This window comes from Rhinolophus ferrumequinum, chromosome 2 (assembly GCF_004115265.2).
Source record: "Rhinolophus ferrumequinum isolate MPI-CBG mRhiFer1 chromosome 2, mRhiFer1_v1.p, whole genome shotgun sequence".
In the NCBI taxonomy this organism is placed as follows: Eukaryota; Metazoa; Chordata; class Mammalia; order Chiroptera; family Rhinolophidae; genus Rhinolophus; species Rhinolophus ferrumequinum.
The window spans coordinates 50,148,637-50,163,519 of record NC_046285.1 but is presented as its reverse complement, the minus strand read 5'-3'; the positions used below and the strand labels follow the sequence as shown (position 1 = coordinate 50,163,519).

Sequence of the window (14,883 nt, the reverse complement as noted above, 5' to 3'; positions counted from 1 at the left end):
GCTTTCACTTAAATCTTCCATTTTCAACTGGCAATTCATCCTGACTTTCCATTATGCCTGGTGTCACTGAATTCAGAGCCTTTCAGTTCAGTTGCACTATAGAATAATTTGTTGACATCTGTGGTGATTGGAGAGCGGTAGTGCCCTAGCTTTGTGAGTGGGGGTTGGGAACCTATGCATCTCTAACTTGTTTTTTATATAGATTTACATATAACCCCTATGTATCTCCACCTTTCTATGGTATCAGGCCTCCGACTTTCTGAAGTTCTGTGTGGGATCAAACAGTTAGCTTTTCATTAGTAGTCCCATCTGTAAGCAACTAGATTTCATTTTGCAACTCTTTGCTATGTCACTTCACTTAATCACTATGAAAGAATGGAGGTAAATACTTAACATTAAATCCACTATATTTAACTAGAAGCTCCTATAAAAATTGTCTAGTTTTGAAATGTCATTAATTATTCATCTTATCTCCCTGCAGAGCTGGCAGAGTTGCCTTTGATACGGTTAGACTTCTCCTGCAATAAAATTACAGCAATCCCTGTTTGTTATCGGAACCTCAGGCACCTACAGATGATCACCCTAGATAACAACCCATTGCAGTCTCCTCCTGCACAGGTAAATCATAGTTGATTTGAAGTATGTTACGAACTTTTTTGACAAAGGATGAAATTTTAAACTTAAGTTACATGTATTTATCTTTTTGTTGGAAATTAAGTTCTTTTAAAATAAATTCACACACATATGTATTCTTTAGAAGCTTTGAATAAATGAGGTGGAAGATAGGTAGTATTCCCAGAAGTGTTTTTCCTTTCATTAAACTGACATTTTTTTTTTTTAAGATGTGGGATTCTTCCTTAAAGTTTTTTCTAATAAAATTTGAGTTAATTTCTTTTTAGTAAAACTTGAATGTAGACTATGTAAATGCTAGAGACAAGTAAAAATACTTAGCTTTCAGAACTAAAGATTATCAGTGCATTTCTTCTGACCATTGTTTTTGTACCTTCCTGTTTTCTAAAATCTTAAGTTCTTCATTTAGTTAGTTTGGTCATTTGTTTGTCAGTGACTGAAGTGAAACTATTTAATAATAAAGTAATTATAAGGTAGTGTTATATATAGATTTTAGACATCCTACAATATAAAAAATTTTTATCAGCCTGTCTTTCACTGTAGCTGTTTTTACTCTACAATCAATTGACGGGATTTATAGGCCTCTGTATGGCAACTATAAAACTTTATGAGTAAACTTCATAACTATAGAAGGGTCTCATAATCCTGAAGAATTTATGTTTTGACTTTGTCAACAGGTAGCAAAAGAAACATACTATATAGCTTAATATTTAATTATTGCCTCTTTTCTCTCTTATAGAAAGTAGCGTTGAAAACATAATTGTACATGATGGTTGCACTCCTAAAAGCAAAAGTTGTTAATATAATCCATGGGGCAGCAATGCCTTAAATCCCTGACTATGCCTAAGCCTAAGTAATTAGTGTGCTGCATTTACTTGGTATTCTGTTTGTAATCATAAATTATTTTTTATGTTACTGAAACTTATTAGTGACCAGAAAACAAAACTTATATTTGTATCACTTGAACACCTAAAATAACAATATAATTTGTTATGAGTATTAGATGTTTAATATTACTATATATATATGATAGGAATGCCTTCTATTTTTAATATACATTAAGTAAAAAGCTGATTGTGATTTAAAAAAAGGGATATATTTCAGATGAGTAATAATTTGGTTGAATTTATTTGTTACTTGATTTAGATATGCATAAAAGGCAAAATCCACATATTTAAATACCTGAACATACATGCTTGTAAGATTGCTCCAGATCTGCCAGATTATGATAGGAGACCTTTGGGTTTTGGCTCCTGGTGAGTATGTTCTATTCTTTTATCTATCGTATTCCATCTTACAGAGAATCAAATACACTGCACCCTGACATCTGCCTGAGTGTTTAAAGGGAAATAACCTATTTTTACACTGTTTTTCTCCGAATGCTTGTATTAAGTCAAAGGTGATTACATAGATGTGACAAAGTGTAGTTCTAAATTAGGATTTCTAAACTTCAGCACTGTTGATATTTTGGACCAGGTAATTAATTCTTTGCTGTAAGGAGTTGTCCTCTACATTGGAAGATGGTTTCTGTAGCATTCGCCCAGTATGACAAACAAAAATGTCTCCAGACATTGCCAAATATCCCCTGGAGCACCCCCAGCTGAAAACCTCTGGTTGGAGGGACTTGAATACTAACTTTCACTTTGCTATTAAAACCGGCTCTGTGACTTAAGGCAAGTAAGTCACTCATACTCCGGGCTTCATTTCTCCCATAGGGAACGAAGAGGTTGGATTTGATGACCATTAATGTCACCTCAAGATCTTTTAATTTGTAAACCCCTCAGCTACATAACACCTGACTTACAAGGTCATCTACTTGGCATTCCCAACCATCTGGAACATACGTAACAGGAATTAAATTCAAAAGGCCTTTAAACAGACAAAACGGACGTCTCAGTGAAAGTACAATAATTCTCCAACTTTACCAATTCTCAAACTTTATCAGTAAAATAATTGACGAGTTATAAAAACCATCTCACATTCACATAGAGTTTTTTGTTTCTTTTGTTTTTAGTTCATATAAAGTTTTCACTTTATGTGAAAGGCATGTGATTAGAAATATAACCCTATTTTACAAAAATTAAGTGACTTCTTTGAGCTAACAGTTGAGTTGGTAAGTAGTAAAACTGGTACCTTATCTGTGAAATCCAAGTACGTTGCTCTTTCCCTGTGCCTTAAATTCTAATTCATTGTGACAGTATGACATAATTTTTTTAAAGTTATGTACATGAACTATGTAAGAATATGTGGAATACAAAATTCAGTTTCAGAAGAACACTTTTAAATTTGTATCAGTGAAAGTTGTTTTGCAACCTAGGCAGCCTTATTAAATAAAATGCTAATAGACCATTTTTTAAAAATAGACTTTATCATGTTTTAGATTTCTAATTAAGCTAACTTTTAAAAGTATATTTAAGAACAAGCAAAAACTAAAGCTGTAAAACTTTTAGAAGAAAATAGAGAAGAATATCTTTGTGACTTGAGATAGGCAATGATTTCTGAGGACACAAAGCAATAAATGTTAAAAAAAGAAATGATAAATTAGATTGCATCAAAATTTAAAAAATAAATAAAAATAAAAATAAAAGCATCTATCATGAAAAGAAAGTATTAAGAAAATGAACAGGCAAACCACAGACTGGAAGAAAATATTTGCCATACATATATGTCAAGGACTTGTAGCCAGACTATCTAAAGACTACCTGCAATTTAATGGTTAAAAAGATAAACAGCCTAATTATGGACAAAAAGACTTGAATAGACACTTCACAAAGAAAGATATAAAAATGACCAATAAGCACACAAAAAAAGTGTTCAACATCATTAATCATCATGAAAACACAAATTAAGTCACAATGAGATATCACTACATACCCACTAGAATGACTAAAATTAAAGTGACAACACTAAATGTTAGGATGTGGAGCAATCAGTGCTGTCATGCTTTGCTTATAGAAATGGAAAAATGGGGCATCGCTTTAGCAAATTTACAAATAATAAAATTCAATTCATTTGAAGTACGCAGTTCAGAGAATTTTGGTAAATGGATACAGTAAACTTCCAACACAATCAAGATACATAATATTTCCATCACCCTCATTCCCATTTATATAAGTCCTTTCTCCCTGCCATCAGCCCCAGGAAACCACAGGTCTTTTTGTCAGTATAGTTTTGCCTTTTCTAGAATTTCATATAAATGAATCAAAACATTATGTAGTGTTTTATGTCTGGCTTCTTTTACTTAGCAAAATATTTTCAAAATTATTGATGTTACATTTACAAGGGGCAAAAGATTTAAACATTTTACGAAAGAGGATGGTGACCAAAAAGCACTTAGACTGACAGTACAAATGGCAACTGGAACTCAAATACATTATTGGTGGGAATGCAGAATGATACAGCATTCCCACCAGACTGGCAGTTTTTTATTTAAGAACAGATTGGCAGTTTTTATTTAAAAGTTAAACCTATACTTATTCATCCATTCCACTCCAAAGTATTAAAAAATCAAGATTTTCACTGACATGATGCTGAGCAAAAATAAGAGTACATATGATTTCATTTTTATTTATAAGTTCTAGAATAAGTAAAACTAATTGTATTATTTTTCTATTGCTGTTATAACAAATTACCAAAAACTTAGAGGTTTAAACAGCACAACTGTACTTACTATCTTACAGTTCTCTGGGTCAGAAGTCTAAATCTTGGTCTCATCAGGATGCTGGCAGAGCTGCATTCTTTTCTGTGGACTCTCAGTAGGAAGCATTTCTTTGCCTTTTTTAACTTCTAAAGGCCATCTGCATTCCTTGGCCTTTGGTCCCCTTCCTCCATCTTCAAGCCAGCATTGCATCGCACTGACTGCCTCTTTTGCCTCCCTCTTCAACTTTTAAGGACCGTTGTGATTATATTGAGCCCATTCAGATAATTCAAGATAGTCTCCCTATTGTAAGGTCTGCTGTTTAGCAACCTTATTTCTCTCTGCAACCCTAATTCTCCTTTGCCATGTAAAGTAACATAATTACAGGTTCCAGGAATAAGGTCTTGGACATCTTTGGGGACCATTCTTCTGCCTTCCACACTAATGTAAGGTGAAAGAAATCAGAATGGTGGTTGTCTCTGAGGAGCACACAGTGGTGGGGTGAGGAAAATTGGGAAGAGATGTGTGGGAATTTTCTGTCAAAGTAGAAACAAGGTAGAAATATCCCATATGATAGAGGTATATGTTAAACAAAGATTATTTGTCAGAATTGCACAGCTAAGATGTGTACATTTCAATGTATATAAATTCTACCTTAAAGAGCACTATTAAAAATAAAAACAATTGAAGGGGGCATTTGGGATTGGGTGGAGGAATAGATGAAATAAGAATGCAGAATGTTGATACCCTGTTTCCCCGAAAATAAGACCTAGACGGACAATCAGCTCTCATTCATCTTTTGGAGCAAAAATTAATATAAGACCCAGTCTTACATTATATTATATTATATACTGGGTCTTATATTAATTTTTGCTCCAAAAGACGCATGAGAGCTGATTGTCCGACTAGGTCTTATTTTCGGGGAAACACGGTATTTTTGAAGCTATTAATGAGTACCTGGGAGGTCATTATACTATTCTGTTTACTCTGTTTTAATTTGGAATTTTTCATATTAAAAATTTAAAGAATGCCCATTTAGCTCTATGTAGTTAAGTTCCTAAATGCCATGAAAATGGTTATTAGTAAAATTGCATCTTGATTTATTTCAAATATTAATTTTAAAATATGAAACTTTGCAGTAACGTCTAAGGTCTCTTTTCGGCAGCCACGAAGAACTGTACTCAGGTCGCCCTTATGGAGCTCTTGATTCAGGTTTCAATAGTGTGGACAGTGGTGATAAGAGATGGTCAGGGAATGAAGTAAGTATTTCTTCTATTCTGCATGTTATAACTCCTGATTAAGAGGGAAAATGATGAAAATGGGAAGTCTTAATTGGATTCAATTTCTCATTATATAAAATATAAAAAAGTCAAGGGAGGGAAAAATCCAGTCATAGCATCCAAAAATGGAATTGTTTCTTTACCATCTTTTTACTGTGTTTGTTTTACGTATTTGTTACCTCATTGTCTTGTATAAATAGTTTTATATCCTGGAAAGCCAAACAGGAACTGAGCCAGTTACAACTGAAGTCTGAAATTTGAGGGTTTTTTTTTTTTTAATTAAAATTTTTGGGGTGACAATGGTCAACAGAACTACATAGGTTTCAAGTGTACAATTCTATACTACATCATCTATATATCACATTGTGTGTTCACCACCCAGAGTCAGTTCTCTTTCCATCACCATATATTTGACCCTCTTTACCCTGTTCTACCATCCCCCCTCCTCCCTTACCCTCTGGTAACCACTAAACTATTGTCTGTGTCTATGCGTTTTTGTTTCTTCATTTGTTGGTCTTGTTCCTTTGTTGTTTTCAGTTTTATATACCACATATCAGTGAAATCATACGTTTCTCCACTTTTTCTGTCTCACTTATTTTGCTTAGCATAATAGTCTCAAGATCCATCCATATTGTTGCAAATGACAGTATTTCATCTTTTCTTATGGCAGAATAGTATTCCATTGTGTATATATACCACATCTTCTTTATCACATTATCTATTGAAGGACACTTCGGTTGTTTCCATGTCTTGGCCACTGTAAATAATGCTGCAGTGAACATCTGAGTACATATATCTTTACGGATACATGTTTTCAGATTTTTTTTGGGTAGATACCCAGGAGAGGGATTGCTGGGTCATATGGTAATTCTCTTCTTTTTTGAGGAACCTCCATACTGTTTTCCTTAGCAGCTATACCAATTTACATTCTCACCAACAGTGTATGTGGGTTCCTTTTACTCCACAGCCTCTCCAACACTTGTTATTACTTGTCTTGTTGATGATAGCCATTCTAACAGGTGTGAGGTGATTGTGGTTTTGATTTGCATTTCCCAAATAGCTAGTGACATTGAACATTTTTTCATATATCTGTTGGCTGTTCGTATGTCTTGTTGGGAGGGGCTGGGTAATCTTGAGCAGAAGTGGTAAAATGGTGAGAAAATAAGACTATAGACTGATGGGTAATGAGATGGGAACCTTAGTGAAGAATAGTCGCATGTTCAAGATAAACAACTTTCTTAGCTGATTATATCATTTTTCTCTTTCGTTTAATTATTAGTGTTATGTTTTCTCTTTTTTAAAATTACTAAGGTATAATATTTTAGCTGTAAATAAGGTTAAGTGATTAAATAAACTTTTATTAGCAAGACCTACCATTTGTAACATTGTTTCATTGGGAGTCTAAAGCAAATTAATTTTAGACAACAGCCGATTTGTAATTTGTAATTGCTTGTGTATCTATGTGTGAATAGGTATGTACATATTTTTGGCTGTATTCATACAGATACATGTAGACATGTATCTATATGTAGATACTTTAAATCCATGTAGATATGTATATTTATAGAGTCCTATATACCTTTCTAGTTCTTTTTTTAAATTGTGGCCAAATACACATAACATAAAACTTACTATTTTAACCATTTTTAAGTGTATATTTCAGTGGCGTTAAGTACATTGACATTGTTGAGAACCTGTCACCACGAGGCATCTCCAGAACTTTTTTGCTATTCTTAAATATAAATTGTAATGGTTTTATATTATTTCCATGCTTTAAATACTCTGTAGTCTAAAATTTAGAATGATGATTTTTAGTGTTCCTGCTATTTTTTTAAGCCTACAGATGAATTTTCAGATCTGCCTCTTCGAGTAGCAGAAATTACAAAAGAACAAAGACTACGAAGGGAAAACCAGTACCAGGAGAATCGCAGCAGTTTAGTAGTAACAAATGGTGGAGGTAAACGTAATTCCTGATGACATCTAAAGTCTTTATAATTACTCTAACTTTTTTATGTGGTCTTTTTCACACCCACTTCTTTTGTTTGTGTATCTATAGCTTCTTCAACTCTTCTTTTAAAGACTTCCTCTTCTCATTTAATTGGGGAAAAAATATTTTCTATTAGGATTAAATTTTAATTTTTGCAGGCTTGCAGTTAAAGTACAGTACTTCTCTCTCTTATTTTTATTTTGGGAGGAGACTTTGTTAAGGACAGTTTACTTGGGGTAGATCTTTGTTAATTTTGATTTAACCACGATCTTCTTTTGAAGTACTCTTCTCCTTTTTAAAGATTATCTTTGTGGTCATTTGACCTCTTTCAGGAATTCAGTGCACTTTTTGATTACCTTTACTTTCATCTGGAATTGTATTCTTCAGGGACATCTGAATATGAGTTTTCCTTATTCTGATATTTTAAAATTTGTGCTTTAAATTAAAATTTTTTTTTAATTTTAAAATTGTTTTCATAATTCATTAACAGACAGAGCTCTACTTCCTTGTGCTTCCGAGGCAGACTCTTGACTTTCTTCATTCTGTTCAATATTGCTTTATTGTGAATTACCAAGTCCTAATTTTTGAATTTTGAGGGCCATGTATAAGGGAGAAATGACTTTCATTTTCCAGAAATCTGTTATATTTGAGAAGAACTTTCCTCTCTGAATGATAATTTCCATTATGTGGTTTGCTATCTGTTTTTCCTTACCATCTTATATTCTTTATTTACTCCTGTCACTTATCATTTAATTCATATTTCAGTAGTTTTCTTTTTAATCTTGCTTGCATATGAGATATCTTTCTCATTGGTTTATTTCAGACTTAAAATAATGTCTGTATCTGTGCTGTCCAATATGGTAGGCACTAGCCATATTTGGTTATTGAGCATTTGAAATGGGGCTTTTCTGAATTGAGATGTACTATAAGTGTAAAACACACATCAGATTTTGAAGCTTTTGCATGAAAATAAAAGAATATAAAATGTTAATACTTCATATTGATTATATATAGTAATGATAGTGTTTTAGATATATTGGACAAAGTAAAATATATTAAAATTAATGTCACTGTTTTTGTGTTGTTTTTTTTAATATGGCTACTAGATAATTTAAAATTATATATGTTGTTCACTTTTGTGGCTTACATTTTATTTCTCTTGGGTAGTGTTTCTCTAGATTGTATGAAAAAGTGATGTTGCTTTTTTGGGAAGTAGTCATAAAATGAACCACTGATTTATTTACACAAATTGTAGCACATTAAACAAAATGTGTTTATGTATCTGGTTTCTAATGTGGGTATAGAGTTACAACCTTTTCATCCTTTTGCCTGTTAAGATAATTCTTACAAACTAAAAATTTATTTTTATATTAACTGTAATCATGGAATTGTTTAGAAAAAATTGAATCAGAAAACTAAATTGAGAAGTAGACTCCTCCAAAATTCACTCTTCCCAGCAAGGGCAATATTTAGGTAGTCTATAGACCATCATATAATAATGGCTGGGGTTTAATCCATTTCTGGAGAAACCATCTTAGTAGCAAGTTTTTTTTCCCAGTGTCCCATTTTAACCAGCTTTTAAAGGTGGATACTTTTTAAACTTAAAAATAATGGGATTCTCCTAAACTTATTAGAAGTAGTGTTGTGGCTATATCTTATTTATACGCTTCTCCTCACCCCAAAGCATTGTGAGAAAAAAAATCCTCAAATGATTCGTCCACAAACTGCTACAAATATCTACTATGCTGACCTCTAGAAAATAATTTTCTAAATAGAAAAGCTTTGTTCTAGTTATGGACAGCAGTTACAGGAAGGGAAACAGTAGTCAGTGTCTATTTTTTTATCTCCAAGTTCACTTTCCTCCTGCCTTTTCTCTTTTCTTTTGAGTTGTGTTAGGTTTTCTGTTTTTCACCTCTTCAAAGAGATATGATTAAGCACCAAACCTAAACCATGGGGGAAAAGCTTAAAAGAAGTTGTAACTTTCGGTGTTTAAAAATTATTCTTCATTTTGTCTCACAAACCCAAACTGTCTTATTTAAAATAGTAAAGAGATATCCAAAGAAAAAAAGAAACATTAGACATCTGTATTGCAATAATTATCATCAAAAAGAAACATTAGAGGTCTGTATTGCAATAATTACCATCAATTACTGTATTCTTTAGTGAATAAGGACTAATATTTTTCTGGAGCCTATTTTGTGAGTGGCCAGGGACTAAATAATAAAGGCTTACATAATATAATCTTCTCATTCTTTCCACTTTCAGAATAGAACATGTTAGGGAAGAGGAAAGAAAGCAGTTTATTAATGTCTTTTATTGGCTGTCTAATTTGAATGTTTTTTTCTGGTGTGTGTGTGTGTGTGTGTGTTTGTGTGTGTGTGTGGTGGACAGTGGAACATGATCTGGATCAGATTGACTACATTGACAGCTGTACTGCAGAGGAGGAAGACGATGAGGTGAGACAGCCCAAGGGCCTGGACTCAGACAGCCTCAGTTCACAGTTTATGGCATATATTGAACAACGGCGAATCTCTCATGAGGTAGTACACAAATTTACGCCTAAATATGTTGCTATCCCCTAGTAAAAACAGTTCATGATGGTATAAAGTTCTTATCAGTGATTTGTTGGTTTAGGCCTAATTTTTATTATGTTCATTACTGAATTTTTCAGATTTATTCCTTAAAAATCAGACAGTAGTCTCAAGTAGGCTTTAGGTTTGTTTTTCAAATAAAAAGACAGATTTTAGAATCTTGTAAAAGGAATTAAAGGAGTACTGAGTATCCTATGCCTTTGAAGAAAATGCAGTGGAACATGATGCTTTCCATTGTTGTTGTTATTGCTTTTTTCATTGTTACCAACTGGTAAATCATAGTTTGAGCAGTAATTAAAAATTGAACCAAACTAATGACTTTGGAGCAACATGCAAACTTAACCATAGAATTTTTATAATGAGCTTAATTATATCGGAGCTTTTATGCTCAGTTACACAGAACTTAAATTGTTTGCCACTAAAATTCTTGGGTGTCTCTTATAGTGGAACACTGAGTTGCCTTATAAAGCAAACGAGCATGCAGTCCACTGCAGAGTCTCAGCCAGTTCCCCAAGGGCCGTAAGTAGCAATAGCGTTCTTCAGTATATCTAGTCAGCGCAATAAAATGGCTTCACTTTAGTATGTTCATGTCTGGAGTTGGTCCCAGGCTCAGAGCAGGGGTTATTTGAGAAACACGTGAAGCCTTTTTGGAGAATGATGAACTAGAGAATGACCATCACTTCAAGTAGGACATGTTATGGAGTAATATTATGATTCCTTTAAGAAATCCTTTGGTTTTCCTACCCGAAGGCTTTTGAACACAGTATTTTTTGTTGGTGTTCAGAAGGCACTCTTTAAAGTTGGATTAAGTTTATAAATCAAAGTCCTGCAGTCCCTAAGTCCCTAAGTCCTGCAGCCAGAGCTAGCAATGTATACCAGGTGATTAATGAAACCACTTGTGGTTCAGGCCATACTATCCCTGCTAGAGCAACTACTTTGCAATAAAGTTAAAATTAACAATGTACACTATAATCTTAAAGGGTATCTTTTTCTTTCCTTGTGGTCTTTTTCTTTGATTGATTTATGGTTAATTAGGCTGTATAAATGAGATATTTCTCCCAAAAGTGAACATGCCTATTGTACTACTGGTGAAAAATTATAGTATTATTTCTTTAATCTATTGTATTTGCTAGTTTGTAATATGTTTTTAAATTCCTGTTACTTATTGTGTATTGTAGTCTTTACGTCATAAGGCTCCTTATGAATTCTGTGTCATAAGGCTTTCTAAAATTTAGCATCTATAAAAATATGCTAAAGCAGTATTTTAGATGGTTTAGTAACTTTAGTGAAGTTTTTTAAAATATTTTTGAATACTATCTGAAAATGAGTTGGTAAACTAATCTATTTGAGATTTTAAACCCTCTGCTACTGTTTAATTTTATAATACCTCACATTATATAGAAGCATTATGATAAAATAGGATATGACTTACATTTATAGAATATGACTTATATTACTTTAAAAAATTAAACCAATGTCACATTTATTTTGTCGTGGCCTCTTGCAATAATTTTAGATAATTGCAGTATTGTAAAAACCAGGGTGATAAGTCACTGATGTTAACATACTCGGAGAGATTTTTGTTTATTTAAAAATTGATATTCACTGAAATTAGAATAATTTTTCTCTCATCTGGATTCTACAATTGTGTCTCATTTTATATGATCTCATACCCAGATTTTAAGGGAGTCACCTTTATCCCTTTGGAGTAACTCGCCAAAGCAGATTTTATAGTTACTGTGTTTCCCCGAAAATAAGACCTAGCTGGGTAATCAGCTCTAATGCGTCTTTTGGAGCAAAAATTAATATAAGACCAGGTTTTGTATTATATTATATTATAATATATTATATTATAATACATAAGACCGGGTCTTATAGTAAAATAAGACCCGGTATTATATTATATTATATTATATTATATTATATTATATTATATTATACCCAACCCGGTCTTACATTATATTAAAGTAAGACTGGGTCTTATATTAATTTTTGCTCCAAAAGACGCATTAGAGCTGATTGTCTGGCTAGGTCTTATTTTTGGGGAAACACGGTATATGTGATGTACCTATTTCTGGCAGATAGACTATAAATAGTTTTACATTTGATTTTTTAGATATCCTTTTTGGTAACTTGTTCTTTCCTTTCAAGAATACCCATTTTGATAATTATTTTGGGTGTTGAAATAAGATTGTATTGCTTCTATGGATTCTCATTTGACAAAATACATGCTGTAAAGACCTGTAAGCCTCTACCTTTGATTTATAATTTCATTTTTCAATATGTGGTCCATATCACTTAAGTCAGTTTATTTTCCTCCGTAATGTTTTTTTGAAATAACCTTTGCCCTTTAGTTTATAAATAAATTAAATTGCCAGCATTTCTCTTTCAATTAATGTCATTTTACCATAAAAATAAATTACTTTTTGCTTTGTCTTAGTCTGTATGTATGACTAACATAAGTAACAATTTGTGGTGGTAAAGAAATAAAGAAATGAAATCTATGAACTCCCTATTACGAGAAATATTCAAGAGAAGCTAGCAAAAGTCAGAGTAGGGTAGGTAGAAATTTCTGTTCCAGATGAAAATTTGTTACTAGATGACCTCTAAGATCCTTTCCAACTCTAACATCTTATCATTCAGTCACTATAATTTATATAGTACAGTGGGAAGGAAAACTACATTTTTGAAAATAAAATAAACATGTTTGGATTATGAATAGTTTTGTGTTTACCAAAGCAGTAAGATAATCCATAGTTCTTTAAACAAAAATTCACATTTGAAGATTTTGTTAAAATGTTTTTTAGTGTAATATACATTTTTCTAAATGCTAAGTTGAATGTGAATTGTGTAATCACAGTGTTCTCGATACATATGTTAAATTGAATTGATTTATTTGTGCTTTTTTGGCATAGGGTTCACCTATAAAGCCAGTACCCTTGAGGGAGTTTCAAAAAACAGAAGACACAAGAAGATACTCACATCAAAACAGGTTTGAAAAACCAGTTCTACTCATTTGTTTCTGTCTTAACTTGGTAATAATAGTAAGAGCATGAAATGATTCTGTTTTGTGCAGTTCGATGTATAATGAAGATGTTTAGATACTGTGTGTTTTAATACTATGTATTTAGAGTTGAGTGGTAATGTGCTTTTGTGCTTGTATAATAGCAAATACAAATAAAATTGATATTGATTCTAAATTCAGATAACCTAAATCATTACTTGTACAATTATTTGATTTGAAGACTCTTAATAACAATGAGATTTTTATGGTGATGTATCTGGATTTATGCTTAAAGATAGCTAAATGAATTTCAGGAATCCTGAAATGTTTTTATACTTAAACTTTTTACTGGATAACACAGAGATAAACAGAAACAGCAATATGCACCCTCATTCCTATTTCATTTCATAGGACCTTTTCTCTACACTAATGTCTCACAGAATATTTCTAAAATCAGGTTGATCTTTTCTAGTATTGCTTCTTGTTCTTGAATTCCAAAAAGTTTCTTGTCATAAACTGTATCACAATAGTTGAAAAATTCCTAGTCTTTGGTTCTTTGCTTCCTCTCTGTTTTTATGAAGTCTTAAAGCAGTAGGCTTAACCTGCCTATTCTTAAACATTTACTATGTAGATAGTGTCATACATAGTTCTTTACTTATACTTGACAGGATATTAAAGTTGTTTAGGGGACTGAGATATAGATGGATAAAGAAAATGGGTAGAATAATTAAAGAAAGAAGCTGATAACTTGGCCTTTTATAATTCTATCAGTTCATAGGGATTTAAATTTCATATCTTTGAAATTTATCACAAAATGGCTTTTTAGTTGCCATGTGTACTTATACTGAGGGTGCGATCTTCTGAGACTCCAATTTCATGCAGGGATTTCCTATTACATTTCCTCATTTTGGGTGGACCTAGGCTCTGTCTCCTGTCCTTCTTACTTCCTGTTTCCATCATATGAGTATGTAAAGCTCAACGTCTCTAGGATTTAGTAGAAACCCTCAAGGTGAAAGCCAGCTTTTTTGCTCAGTTATATATTAGTTTTCTGATGCTTCTGTTAACAAATTAACACAAATTCAGCAGTTTAAAAAACACCCATTTATTATATCACAGTTCTGTTGGATAGAAGTCTGGACAGGAATGTGTTGGTTCTCTGCTTAGAGTCTGCGACGCAGGGCCGAAGCCAAGGTGTTCACTGGCCTAGATTCCTATCAGGAGGTTCTGGGGGAGAATCCACTTCCAGGCTTTATACAGTTGTTGGCAGAATTCAATTCCATGCAGTTATAGACTGAGGTCCCCGTTACCTTGTTGGCTATCATCTGGGAGTCATTTTCAGCTTCTAGAGTTCACCCACATTCCTTGGTTTGTGACTACCTCCATTTCAAGCCAGCAATGGTGGGCCAAATCCTTCCCATATTTTGATAAGTATTTGATAAGTATTTTCTAGTTATTTGCCAAGATGGATTAAATAAATGTACAGTTAAAACTAACAACAATTATCATTTTTTTTATATCATTTTTTAAAAATGGCTTGCTTATAATCCGTGTGGTATTTTAGTTCTGGAGAGTTGATAGTATCAGGCTTGGTCTTGCAAACTTCATTGATTTCTGTTAGAAGCAACATAGAACTAAAAAACACTTGAGTGACACTTGGAAGATTTTAGTTTCATGGTAAGATAGACAAAACTAGAAAAGCTACTCATGTTAAATGTGATTTTACAAACAAAGAAAAACAGAGGGGCAGTTGATAG

The 14,883-nt window shown here is 32.7% G+C and overlaps 1 protein-coding gene across 12 annotated transcripts in view; it reads left to right on the top strand.

Moving 5' to 3' along the window:
• LRCH3 (leucine rich repeats and calponin homology domain containing 3) overlaps positions 1–14,883 on the top strand; it is a 97,887-nt gene that overhangs the window by 50,579 nt on the left and 32,425 nt on the right. For 11 of the 12 annotated variants that reach the window (XR_004424712.1, XM_033123640.1, XM_033123664.1 and 8 more), the window contains exons 5-10: positions 482–618; positions 1,777–1,886; positions 5,433–5,526; positions 7,384–7,504; positions 9,926–10,074; positions 13,041–13,117. Coding sequence is in view for 11 of the 12 variants with exons in the window: in XM_033123640.1 (XP_032979531.1) it covers positions 482–618; positions 1,777–1,886; positions 5,433–5,526; positions 7,384–7,504; positions 9,926–10,074; positions 13,041–13,117 (688 nt within the window). In the remaining variant the exon portion in view is untranslated. The remainder of the gene's footprint in view (positions 1–481; positions 619–1,776; positions 1,887–5,432; positions 5,527–7,383; positions 7,505–9,925; positions 10,075–13,040; positions 13,118–14,883) is intronic. The other variant, XM_033123615.1, reaches the window with a different exon arrangement.